The sequence below is a fragment of the Ptychodera flava genome, chromosome 13 (assembly GCF_041260155.1).
Source record: "Ptychodera flava strain L36383 chromosome 13, AS_Pfla_20210202, whole genome shotgun sequence".
Classification (NCBI taxonomy): Eukaryota; Metazoa; Hemichordata; class Enteropneusta; family Ptychoderidae; genus Ptychodera; species Ptychodera flava.
The window spans coordinates 32,914,810-32,927,874 of NC_091940.1; the positions used below are offsets into that span (position 1 = coordinate 32,914,810).

General features: G+C 38.7%; 2 protein-coding genes across 2 annotated transcripts in view; both read right to left on the reverse strand.

The window, feature by feature from the left end:
* The window catches only part of LOC139148211 (atrial natriuretic peptide receptor 1-like), a 282,135-nt gene that overhangs the window by 79,922 nt on the left and 189,148 nt on the right, over window positions 1-13,065 (reverse strand). The window lies entirely within an intron of this gene.
* LOC139146939 (uncharacterized) lies at window positions 5,423-8,011 on the reverse strand. Its single transcript, XM_070717799.1, has 3 exons — window positions 7,588-8,011; window positions 5,932-7,166; window positions 5,423-5,509 (listed from the first exon to the last, which is right to left on the reverse strand). Exons 1-3 carry the CDS (start codon window positions 8,009-8,011, stop codon window positions 5,423-5,425), a joined length of 1,746 nt encoding a protein of 581 aa, XP_070573900.1.

A 13,065-nucleotide genomic window follows, 5' to 3' on the forward strand; every position in this document is an offset into this window, starting at 1 on the left:
AGTTATGTTTTAGCCTATTATTGTGTTTTTATAGCGTAAATGTCAAAACATTGTTATGTTATGGTGCGCAACAGAAAATTGGGAAACTTGGTGCGAAATCAGAAATTCTCAGAAAACCAACTCTCTTAAATGAATTAGTAGTAAAGTATTGAAGCGCAAAACGTGTAAATGTTCAAAGGAAGTCGCCGAAATTAGACGCAGTCATTTGAAAGGTAAGGACTGAAACATCTTGGCGCCAAGCCATTCATCGGGAAGAATAGTTGATTTGGCGCCATGCTATTTCGAATCTTACGAAGCATAGATATCCATCTTGTAAACGTCTGCGGTGCTCCAGTTCGAAGGTCACAAACCAATAGAGGAACCGACTTGGGAAACAAAAGCTAGTCAGTCCATTACTACCTCCACCGAATGATTCGTACACTTTGAAATGGTATGCGAAATACGAGAATCCAGCATATCGAATAATGATTGCAAAATATAGGATAGCACTATAAGAAAATATCAATGCCACAGTTTTTAAACATTTCTGTTACTCAAATACTGTAGCACCAAGGTTGTCGTAGATAAAAATACTAGATGGTGACTTTCAGTTTTTGAAATACAAAAGCCGAATAGACCCCTACAAAGATATGACAGACGAACAGACACACAATACATTGAATCTGCAAAGTCTAGTGAGAGTTCATTACGACAGTAACACCACTAATTATTTCAGTGCATTGTAAGTAGCTACGAGCTTGTAAATGTCTTAACTTTTGATGTTGCTACCATGAAACATTTCTTAAAGCGCAGGGTTGACCAACCAGTTTTCCCGTGGTTCAAAATCTAACAATAGTTTCATCATCGATTGCAAATACAAAGAGACAAACCGAACAAACAAACAAACCAGGCGTTGTTTTATCATCTGTGTTGAAGCACCTGAAGAGATGTAGACGGCCTATATTGTGATTCTTATCTTCTCCAGTCTATTTGAGGGGCTTGAGGTCATTTAAGGTAGTATGCGCCCCGAAATTGAAAGACAGACTTTTGCTCAAACTTTCCCTACGGAAACTTCCAACCATTCTCTTACCAAATTCAGTATAAACATCAATGGTCACTGCGCAAAGCTTTGTACTAGAGAAACAAATAACCTAACATTACTGATATTCTGAATTAAAAATTGCCGCCATCTCTATGGGGAAAATACAATTATTTTATTTTTGAAAAACCAAGACTGTGAATTTTTTAAACACCAAGAGCTTTAAAATGAGCCCCATAAATACTTGTGAAAATTCGAGAGTCCGAATGTATGTTCTTACTACCTCGGCGAGACTTAGTTTTGTTTGCAACAAATTTGAGAACCGATATACCCAAATTGATCGTTTACAACCAGACAAACCACAAGGTTACCAACCTTTTTCAGGTAACCCAGTGGCAATATGTGAGCTATGTCGTCATGGCTGCACAATATACCTCGGTCGAGGCCGGGACTCGACACTTTTGATTGGTGATCACTGCATAGAAAAGTGGATGCGTACCAAGTAAGGTTATTTACATACAGGAGGCCTTTGAGGCAAGAAAATGGGGAGGGGGCATTCGGCTGGGAATCTGGTACAGGTACACCCTGGTCAGTTCAGTTTGCTAAAGGCTGATGACAAAACCATACTTTTTCGGTATTAAGTTGAGCCAAACAGTCCGAAGAGTCACGCTAGAGTTTTAAAAGAGGATTCAAAACTTTACAATTTATCAAAGTTCTTCCACTGCAAGTCGAACTCTGATACCACCGCATGACTAAATCATGTCAGTCAGCGAGAGCCCTCAACGACAGTGAAGGAGTCATTATTTTCTTTCGTCGATTTTTCTTTGTAGCAACATTTCGATAGCATAGATTGACGCACGGTCGTATCAAATGTCATTTACACTGAAGCCACCTTAGCTTGCCACCTAAGCTTCGTGATATCTTGTCAAGCAACGACAGCTACAGTTTGAATACTTCTTCAGGTTTTTGAACTTGTAGAATTATTAAAGCGTTCCAAAGATGCAATGGAAGTTGGATACCGTGTGAGGTGCAAAGGAATACCGAACGCAGAAAGTTGAAGTTTTTGTTGATATCCCTCTCGATTCAAATGTCTCGCCGGATTTTATTATTACGTAACATGACTTGAATCGGTTCTGTTCTGTAGTCATAGACTAAAAGTTGAAGTGCGAAAGTGTTCAATGAATTGGGTCACGTTGGAAGAGGATCTCTCAACATATTGGGAATAGGATGTAAAATTGCGTCGACATTTCACTCGGATTGCACATCGATCTGAGTCGTCAATCTGACAGATTCCTTAAAAGAGCGAACAAGATTGAAGAGCACTAGACCCAATAAGATCCATTTCATTTTAACAAAACAGCGTAATCCTCTCTCGAAACAACGTAATCCTCGGGTTCTCGTTGCTTCACAAATCCTTTGGAGGTTTCCTTAAGAGAACCTAACTTTTTGATAAGGAAGATAAGCCCAGTGGCAAAAAAAACCACAAGACTGAAACACTTTGGCAATGAATGCACACTTATTTTATTCATATTCATATTGAGTAAAACAACGAAATACGTATTCTAAGAAATGTTTCATCACACGGCATAAATATTCAGTAACATGAATTACCTAGGCCAACCATTTTAAAGATAACAAACTCTGAATCTGGCAAAAAACCAGTCTTTTTGAAGGATGGCAACTGTATCCCTGACAGAGTCGAATTGATACATTTTCCATATGAAGAGCGCTATCATATTATTCGGTATAATAATATTACAACACACAATCGAGATAATGTAAGATACTATTTCAAGCCCTTAATCCTCGCCCGTGTGATGTCATATACACGTGGCTTCACTTGCTTTACGTTCTGTAACAGACATCATCTAACTTATGCCAACGAACATAAGGCCAATTTTCAATATAGGAGAACAAATCAATATAACTTGTCAAAGTCCTGAACTTTTCGATTTTAACATATATGAACTTATTTCTGTGGAGATTGTGAAAAATATTAATACATGTTGTCTACTGTATTTTACAATGCAGGTGATATCACAAGACTTCTTCACGTCTTCATGTTTTCACGGACAATACAAAATCAAATATTCTAGTGCAAACTTTAATACAACTGGCAATGGGCAGCTGTTCGGAAAGTTATATCAGATTAGTAGATTATCATTATGTACGGGAACTTAGGGAGTCTGAAAGGGCTATTCTTTGATTGGCTGTCTGGAAAAATTCGACAAGAACTGTGGGTTTCAACCAACCGATTGGCTAAAAGCTTCGCAGACACACACATTACCCAACATATAACTATTGGAAAATGTACAATATTGAGTATACAAAGGCATGCAAGATTTTAAATACCATTAAAAGCGTAGACCCATTGAAATATTTTTAAAATCGACATTTTTGCTGCAAGAAATAACATGACATATCCATGGCATAAATCTGAATAAGTTAAGGCAATAAAACATTCTATAAATCACCGAAAGCATGAAACTTGATTCTACTAAAATCTTCTTAATATCATCCAATACTGATCATTGTCATAGAATATATAGGTTTAGTCTAGTTACTTCCATTCACTGGATTATGGCACAACATAGAAAACCATTACAAAGCAACTCAACATAGCACTGCACAGCGCAACACAACAGAGAGCAGTGCAACATATTGTAAAACAACACAGAATCCAACATCACAGCACAGCACAGATCAATACAGCACAACTCAACACAACATAACAAGAGAGCGCAGGGCAACACAGTATAACAAAATAAAGCATCTAGCTTCACACTACAGCACGACACGATAGCACGACATACTACAGTACAGTACGGCAAACACAACACATTATGTCAGCGGTCAGCAGACTATCAGACGATAGGATACAGCACGTACAAAAACATGTCACCACGCAGCACATCAGAATACAATTTCAAGTACGTCAAAATGTCTATGGGCTCTTCATAAATCCAGCATTGTCCAAGCAAAGAAGGCTTCGTACATTTTAAACTGTTCATACGTCTTGAACTCTTCAAATATCTAACACTCTCCATGCATCTAACTCTCTCCATAATTCTGGCACTTTCCATACTTGTAACAATCCCCAGGCAGTTAGATCTCTGAATACATCCAACGCTTCATACATCTAGTACTCGTCATACATGAAGGACCCCAATAGATATAGCACTCCTCATACTATTGCATAGCTCTCTTTACACATAACTCATCCGCCCTACATCTAACATTCTTCATACATCAACGACTCCTAAGACATCTAGCTCTCTTCATACAACTAGCACTCTTCATATATCTAGCCTCATACAAACAGCACTGTTCGTACATCTAGCACTGTTAATCTAGCACTGTTCATACATCAACCACTCTTCCTATATCCTATATTCAGCACTCATACACCCTCATACATCTTACATCCAACACTCTTCATACATCTAGCTCTCTACATCCAACCAGCACTTTTCAAACATTTATCACTGTTCATATATCCAGCTCTCTTCATACATGTAGCACTTCATATATCTAACAGTCTTCCTATATCCAGCACTCCTTATACATTCAGCACGGTTTATACATCTACCGCTGTTCATACATCAATGACTCCTACTCAGCACGGTTCATACATTCAGCACTCTTCATACGTCTAGCACTGTTCATACAGTTAGCACTTTTAATACATATAGCAATCTCCATACATCCAGATCTGTAAGTACATACAACACTCCATATATCCAGTACTCTTCATACACAAAACACCCCTCATACATCAAGCAGTGTTCCTCAACTAGCGCATTTCATATATAGATCATATGCCATACATTTAACATTCGTCATATATCTACCATTCTCCAAACATCAAAGATTCCTCATGCATCTGGCTGTCTTCATACATTCAACATTCTTCATACATCCTTCACTCTCGATACATCCAGCATTCTTCATGCATTCAGCACTGTTCATTCATCTAGCGCTCTTCGTACAGCCATTAATGTTCATACGTCAATCATAATGCAGCTCTTTCTTTGCAGTCCAGTGGTCACGAAAACGGATAGAGTGGGGATAAGTTTGTCTAAATCTTGCCTGTGAACACAGCCTTGAATGTATCATAAATACCGGATGCCTGCAAGAGGCATGTCCTGAAATCTACTTGTCTTTTTTTAACTATATGTACTCCGCATCTGGCAAAAACATCTACCTTTGAATTACTTGCAGTGTTGCAACATAAACATGGTCACTGAAATTATTTCAACCTAAAATTTGAAGTATGGTTTCACCATGTAAAGTCTGCTTTAGCGTTTATCAATCATTTAATATTTTTGTCGCAGTTTTGTTTTGAATAAAATAAACCAAGCTATCCAGGGATCTGCGTATTGGTGATGCTTCCTTGAGAATTTCTTACGTGACGCGCTGCTGAGTAGAAGTGACAGCTTTACGTGCACGGAGTATTTTATCGACAGCAAAGGCCATGAAAAGTAGGACTCCCTGTGAAGAATTAACAATGTTTGAGATGAACGTGAGAAGTTCAGCTTCTAAGAATGCAGCTATCAATGTCAGGCCCCATGTTAGACCCATCAGCAGAAACGTTTTCACAAAAATGAGAAAATGTCGTCGCCAAACACCCATTTTCCTCACGTCGCCCGTATTGTGTAGAGGACTGGAAAATGTACCACAATGAGAGCACAAAGCAACCTGCATTGAAAACAAACGACATTGTCACCGGTAGAAGGAAAAAAACAGCACAGCTAACTTATTACGGATCCAGCAAATCTCGTTTTCACCGAAACCAACATCAAAGTCTGCAAACTCCGTGAAGTTTATAAAGATTGCGACAGATACGACAACAGAAGGTGTTGTCCATTCACAGATGCTGTAGTACAAACCACAATCCGGGGATTTTGCCCCACCCGAAGAAATTTGTGAATGGAGCGGAATGTTCGACAGATGTCAAAACTAATCAGTGACGTCCAGACAAAACTGGCCAACCAGGTGTAGTGTAGAAAGACGGCGATGTAAGGACACAAACTTGGCAGTTCGTTCAATCCCATGCTGAATACCAAAGCGATTTGGGCAAACAAAAGAGAAAAATTGAAGTTGACCAGCAGCTTTTCGGGTAAACTTTTCATGGATTTTGGCACATAAAAGATGATTAAGTTGGCAACTAAACAAACAATGGAAAGCGAAGAGCATGTTATTGTCACCCAGGATTGGGTACTAGTTTTAATGCGACTGATAAAATCCCTCGGCAAACAAACTAGGGCGCTAGATGCATTTCTCACGAGTATATAAACTCCTGTTGTGAAGGTCAATGAATTTACGCCAAAAGTGAGCAGGCCTTCATTTATTTGAAAATCTTTCTTAGACAACATTACAGTATCTTCAGATTTGGGACAACTGAGATCAAACTCCTCGGATGTATTTAGGTACGTGTGATTAGGACGAGCAACAGAGATATTTGCCGATGTCTTGTTAAACACCACGTGTTGATCAACATCTAACCGTTGCCTCTTGACAACGGTTGTACAGGACTGCGATGCAAGATCAAAAATTTCACCTTCAAAGCAGTTATAATTGTGGGAAAACGAATATTTACCTATGACATTGGTTGTAAGTTGGATTTGACCTCCACTTCTTATATCAAACAGAAGATTCAAAGAAAATGCGTGCCTATTAGTGTAGTTCGTCATAAAGTTTAAACCACACGCATTTCTTTCAGTAGCTTTATTGCACATGGCACAGTGGATATTCTTGTAGTACTGCTGTTCGTTCGGAGCTTTGTGTTCAATTATGGAAAAATAGGACCGACACATCAAATGTAAACCTCTACCTTCAGAGAACGACGCATCACAGCTGTCGATATACGGAACACACGCCCTCAGTCGCCTGTCAAATCTTTCTTCCATTCGAAAGATGACGTCCACCGCAGTTTTGTTGCCGGAGTAATCATAATTGGTGGCAAGGACAAAATCTTCAAATGTGTTGATATCTGACGAGTGGAAAAGTGAATTGGAGACTAGATTGACTTTCACCTTCCATTCCACTATCTCAGACTGATTGACACCATTGCACAATGCGCAGTATATGTTGCGGTAGATTTCTGATCCAGCGGGCCACGTGACTGGAATACTTTGAACTGATAAGCCTGCAACAAAGAAACAAACACAAATAAAATACATGAGTAAAGTCGCAAGAACTGGATTACCATTGAAATTGCAACATGACAATAAATGAAGCTGCTTTCTGTACGTACATAAGCAGCTCAAACAACAGCGTCCCTGTATAGAACAACAGTAATGCTTTCGGTCCCAGGGAATAACATGCTAGTTCATACATTGTCGTAATTCAAGTCCATTCTCAGTATTGCTCTCCGACAAGCATGGATTAAAGACACTGTATCTTCTTTTACTGAGATACCACCTGTTTTGTTAGTTAGTTATAACGTTTCCAAAAGACACATCTCCGAGTTGGTATAGTCAAGCCAGACTCTTCAAGTCTAATGCAGAACGATGACCATAATTTGATGATTGGAACCAACATGCGTACTTCTATAATTATGAACTCACCTAGAGGGACTGTGGTTTCACACTTCGCCCTGATAACACTGTCTTGCCACGACGACTTGCACTTACCAACCATCCAGACATTCGTCGGTGACGTCGTGTCAATTTTTACGCATGCGTAAATGCCACTGTCGCTCAGTTCCGGCAACTCAGTTTTATCTTCGAGAAATTGGTTACGACAGACGTTTAGGTAGTCAAAACAACAGTCGCCGTAACGCAGGCATTCTTGATCGCAGTTACAGCTCCATCTATAACCGATCATGTGTTGACTGTCCCTGTAATTCAACATCTTACTGCAAAAGTCGTCGCCCGTGAGGAGTGAACATGAGTCTAAACGAATCGAATTATTCTCGTCCATGCATGGGTCGCTGCCCTCTACGGCCGCCAGACTTAATAGCAGTATCAATGATATCGCCATACGAGCCATCGTACACTTTAAAACAAAACAAGGAAAGATAGAAACGTTTATGGATCAGACGAAAAGAAAATTGATTGAACTTGGAACCATTATTGTATGACACAATTTAATTTATGATAGAAAATCGTGAAGCATCCGGTATCAATTCATGAATTTTTCACTCTTTTTGTTTTATTGATGTCAATGACATTTTCTTGTTTCGCTACTGTAACTGGAAAACCTATTAGGCACTTTAAATGAACAAGGCGTGCACATATTTTAAACATAAAATCGCTCTAAGGTTTGGGCAAATCATGGTTAGGGCATTGAATATAATCACACGTTACTTGTCATGAAAAATCGTTTATTGATATCACAAAAATGGCCAGATCACAAGAAATGTCGATCATTTTGGAGTATGTAATGTCAACGTTGTCACAGTAATGGTGAGCGGCTATTAACAGAAGCCTTCCATAACTAAATGTGTCTCCTGACGGATAGACAACCAAAAGGGAGATACCAGGGGCGCTCTGCTAACGAACAATTTCCTCATATGCAGATTTCAAGAATTGTAGCTCACATTTACTAGTTTCAAAAATAATTTATTAGTGTCGTCGCTACATTGTTTTTTTGGCTCGAGATCGACATACAGTCACTAAATTTTGGCCAGGATTGAATAGATTGTAAAGTAGTAGGATCATTTTCGCAGATCTACCGTTATAATTCAGTTTTGCATTTTTTTTTTGTCAGAAGGCGCCAAACTCAGTTCGTCCATGTGAAAGACGCTATCATCAGACATTTGAGAAAAGTCTAACAAATAAAATCAATACATTATCGTTCTAATATGTCGCTTAAGTAGAAGGACTTTTAGAAATGTCGCAAAAAGCTTTAATACCATCTGGTGAGATATAATACGATTGGGAATTGATTCCTATCACGGCAAATTAAATGTATCTACATAATAGACTATTGTCACATAGAAATTCTTGAACCACAGAATCGTCCGCCCATGGATCATGATGCGCTCCTAATAATCTGTAAGATTGTTATTGACATACCGCTGTAAAACTTAGAAATCTCTTTTGTGATCCAGTCATTCAGTTTGACAACAAATGTGTTTGACTCAATAAAAATAGACGCGTATAGTTTATTTGCAAGCTGTTTTGTAGGTATAAAATCATTATTAGAATTGTCATGTTATGTTTCAAAATATTTCACACATACTTTAGGTAGAACGCACCTCGGGGAAAGATATTCAGACTTTAATATCTAAAATTCTTTTCTGATCTACCACTTGTGGGGGCCTCATTTTAAAGCTCTAGGAGGAAGAAAAACTTTCACTGGCTTAGTTTTTAGAAAATCCAAAATTTATTTTTCCCCCATAGAATTAACACAGGAATGGCGGCCGTTTTGAATTTCAAATATCGCAAAATGTTGGGTAGTTTGTTTCGTTTGCTCCAAAGTTTGCACGGTGCCCCCCAATTGTTATTGTTGATTTGGTAAGACAGTGGGTGAAAGTTTCATTCCGGAAAGTTTGAGCAAAAGTTGAAGTCTTTCACTTTCTAGGCGCGAACTACCTTAAAGCAAAGACACATAACTGCCTGCTGAAGATAACATCAAAGTGAGATTGAACACAAAATTTTACACGTTTAAAGAGTTCTTCATCGAGTGGAAATCGAAAGGAGTCTGCAGGTTGTAGAAAGTGTAGACCACTCCTACCGTAAAGGGTGGATACTATTGCCGTATCACAGAAACATAAATTAATTAAATATATTTGATTAATTAACACAGATTAATAGAAACAAAAACATGGAGAAGACTCATGTTGACTCACCATACGCTGATATCACGAGGGTCTCGAGAAGAAGCTGCCGTATCCTGTTGATGAAAGCCCGTCTAACATTCGCTTTGCTTCGGGAGTCTCTCTTTTATCACATTTTAAACCAAAAAAAATGATGGGAAAGTCCATTAGGTGTGCAGGTAACGCAGGGTGATCAAGGGAACTAAAGCTTTTATGTAAACGCTACTATGGTGCTCTGAAAAATCTTAAAGTCACTGATTGTCAGGACACTTTTTCAACAATTAGCACTTTTGAAATGTTAATCACCTGGCTAGCAATGCGAAGTGGTCAGTATTATCGTTCGATATTGAGATCATATGGAAGCGAGCAACGCCATTGCCGTAAACAAATGACAAAGACAGTGCTCATGCACTTACTAATAGACACCACCAGCCGAAATCAACTGATTCCGTGAAGAAAAATAAATACGCACCCCTTCAGATGTAAAAACAGTGAGTAGTATTGAGACATCAACCATGACCGAAAGAAGCTATACCTTAAAAAGAGAAAAAAGAGTATACACTTAACTTTGACAAAGTAAACAACGAGGGAGGGACTGTGGCTTACTGGTGCGTCCGTTGTTGAAGTTAATTCGGTGATAATCTGGTGACAGCGTCCACAGATTAGTGATTCACCCTTGCTTGCTTTGGCGCATTAGGCAATCAAACGCATCAGACGCAACACGATGACAAAACTTCGCGAAAAGGACAAATACGTGACATAGCGAAGGAGAAAAAAATCGTTACAAAACCACATGAGTGCAAACATAAGTCCAAGACACCAAAGGTTGGTAGTATTCTTTATTGGCAATACATATCATAGTCTAACGTATTAAAATAAAATAAACCATAGCAAGAAGAACTAAGTGCTGAGACCAAAACATCCCCACCCCTACCCCTTGGGTCGGACATTTCTGCAACCCCCTATGTCATATTATTTCATATCATATCATGTCATGTTATGAAATGTTATGAAATGTTACGTCACGTCACGTAAATGCCTTATCATATCATATCATATCATATCATATCATATCATATCATATCATCGTCGCCCCTTCGAACAAGTGTACAAAGTGTTGATGTCAGCCAAGTGAACAAAGTGACAGTTTGATCTATAGTGCGACGATGCAGTTTTTGTCGTGTCAAAAGCGTGCTGTTGGAGCCCCAGTATTTTTCGCCTTCGAAGTTCCTTACAAAAATTGAAATCAAACAAATGTTTTTCACTGGTTGACGACAAAAAATGTTCATAAAATGGAATTCGGAAAAGAAGGTTAGAGATCTAGAACTGACAGGTTTTTACAGCCAAGGAGTGGAGGTTGGTGTCTGTTTAGCGGTATACGTCATATTCACGGTATAGTCCTCAATGAATGAACTTTTTTACAGATTGTTCTGTTGTTTATCTGTTGTAAGTCTGACAGTTGTCGAAAGGAGTATGTACTGTTCTTTCTGGGCATGGACACTTTTAGTCTTGGTATATAACCTGTGGCAGACTAGACGATCAGACGATAATGTTAGAGTTTTTTGTGAATCGATTGAAAACAAGCTAGGTGACAATATAAATGGTACTCCTGCTTGGCAGCAGGCGATATAAAGTGTTGAGGATAGAAAAGTGGCATTCCTGTCATCCATTGTTCATCTTTACACCAATCTGGAGGTGTAGAGCTAAACCCAGGGCCCAAACCTCGTCAGATAAAATTGTCAACTAGAAGAAGCTGGAGATAAACGAGAAGAAACAAGTTGATCGTTATTTCTATTCTAAAACAGACATCAAAGAACCGAGAAACGATATGAGAAACTAGTAACAAAAGCGGTGAACGATTTACAGGCGAAATAAGACGATAAAAAGGAACACTGGCTGAAAGGGATGAAGAGCAAGAACCGAATCTATTGGACAACTGTGTCAATAGTTATCGTGATAATTTGACATTCAGATAGATAATAGAATCAGAGGGCGAAACGTGGGAGGAAAGAGAGAAAATAATTCGTGAAACTCTGAAAACGAAGCCGGACGAAGAAAATGCAGAGAGTGAGAAGTGCCTATTGAGGGCATTCATAGATTGCACGTTAAAGATACTCGAAGACTAATCACTGTGAATGTCGGTCATACAAGACACGATTCGTAATTTTGCATAGAGCCAGGGACAATTTATCCAGACTGATGTCAGCGTGAGTGAAGATTTATCATTCCGAGGCCGACGTTATAACGTTGTCACCGAAAGCTCATCCCTTTGCTTACTAAGGAGAAGGAAGAAGGGAAAACCGTCATATTTGTCATTTGATAAATCGATAATTGATTGTAAAAATGTCAATGGAGAGAGATTCTGTTCAGGTGTTGTTTTGGTGTAGTATTGTTTGAGCATCAGGTGGGCTAGGTAGAAAATTCTACTACTTTTTTGAAGTCATTCATCATTTCATGAAAACTTGTTTCAGGCAAGAATGGTCAGTTCATTAGCCATCCACGTTTGAAAACCTACGTAAGATTTAAACTAATGCTTGAGCCTGAATTACAGTGATTTACGCTGAACCGTTGACAATAGGGGAGGTAGGTGTACTGTCTAAATTGAGGAGTTGCCAACACTGTCAGTTATAACTATCGTCTGGTGGTAATATAAGTCGATCACAAAGAAATCAAGTACAAAGATTGTCTGGAAGGAGGGCTGACATGATGGCCAAAACAACAACACCACCAGATCTACACAAACAAATGATGCGTCCTGAACAGTTAGCTGTGTGTGTGGCGTTGTTATGACTATGCATGGCTTCCTTCCAGACAATTTTTCAACTTTCGCAGAGTTGATTTCTTTGTTATTGACTGATATTATACCGCCTAGTCGATAATTGCGCCTCGCAGGGTTGGCAACTCCTAAATTTAGACAGCATATCTTGGTATTGCTTACGGTTCAATGCAAAACCACTGTAAATACTTCGCGAAATAACTTTAGGAAGTTTAAAGTAAACCTGGCGAGGCTCAGATGTTCAGAGGGATGTCACTGTACTCATAAAACCCCACTAAAGCTCTGATTATGTTTTACAGTAAAATCAAGACATTTCAATCGCGGAGGATGAATGTCATTTCTTACTGCTTTGCCTTTTAAATAGTATGACAAAAACGAATTAATACCACAAATATCATCAATTTCCGACGTACCAAAAGTGTTTTATTTTATTAAGGTGTGAGGGTGTATACATTCAATATAAAAGTGTCTTTGCACTCCAGCCTTTAAAGAAATTATTTTATGAAG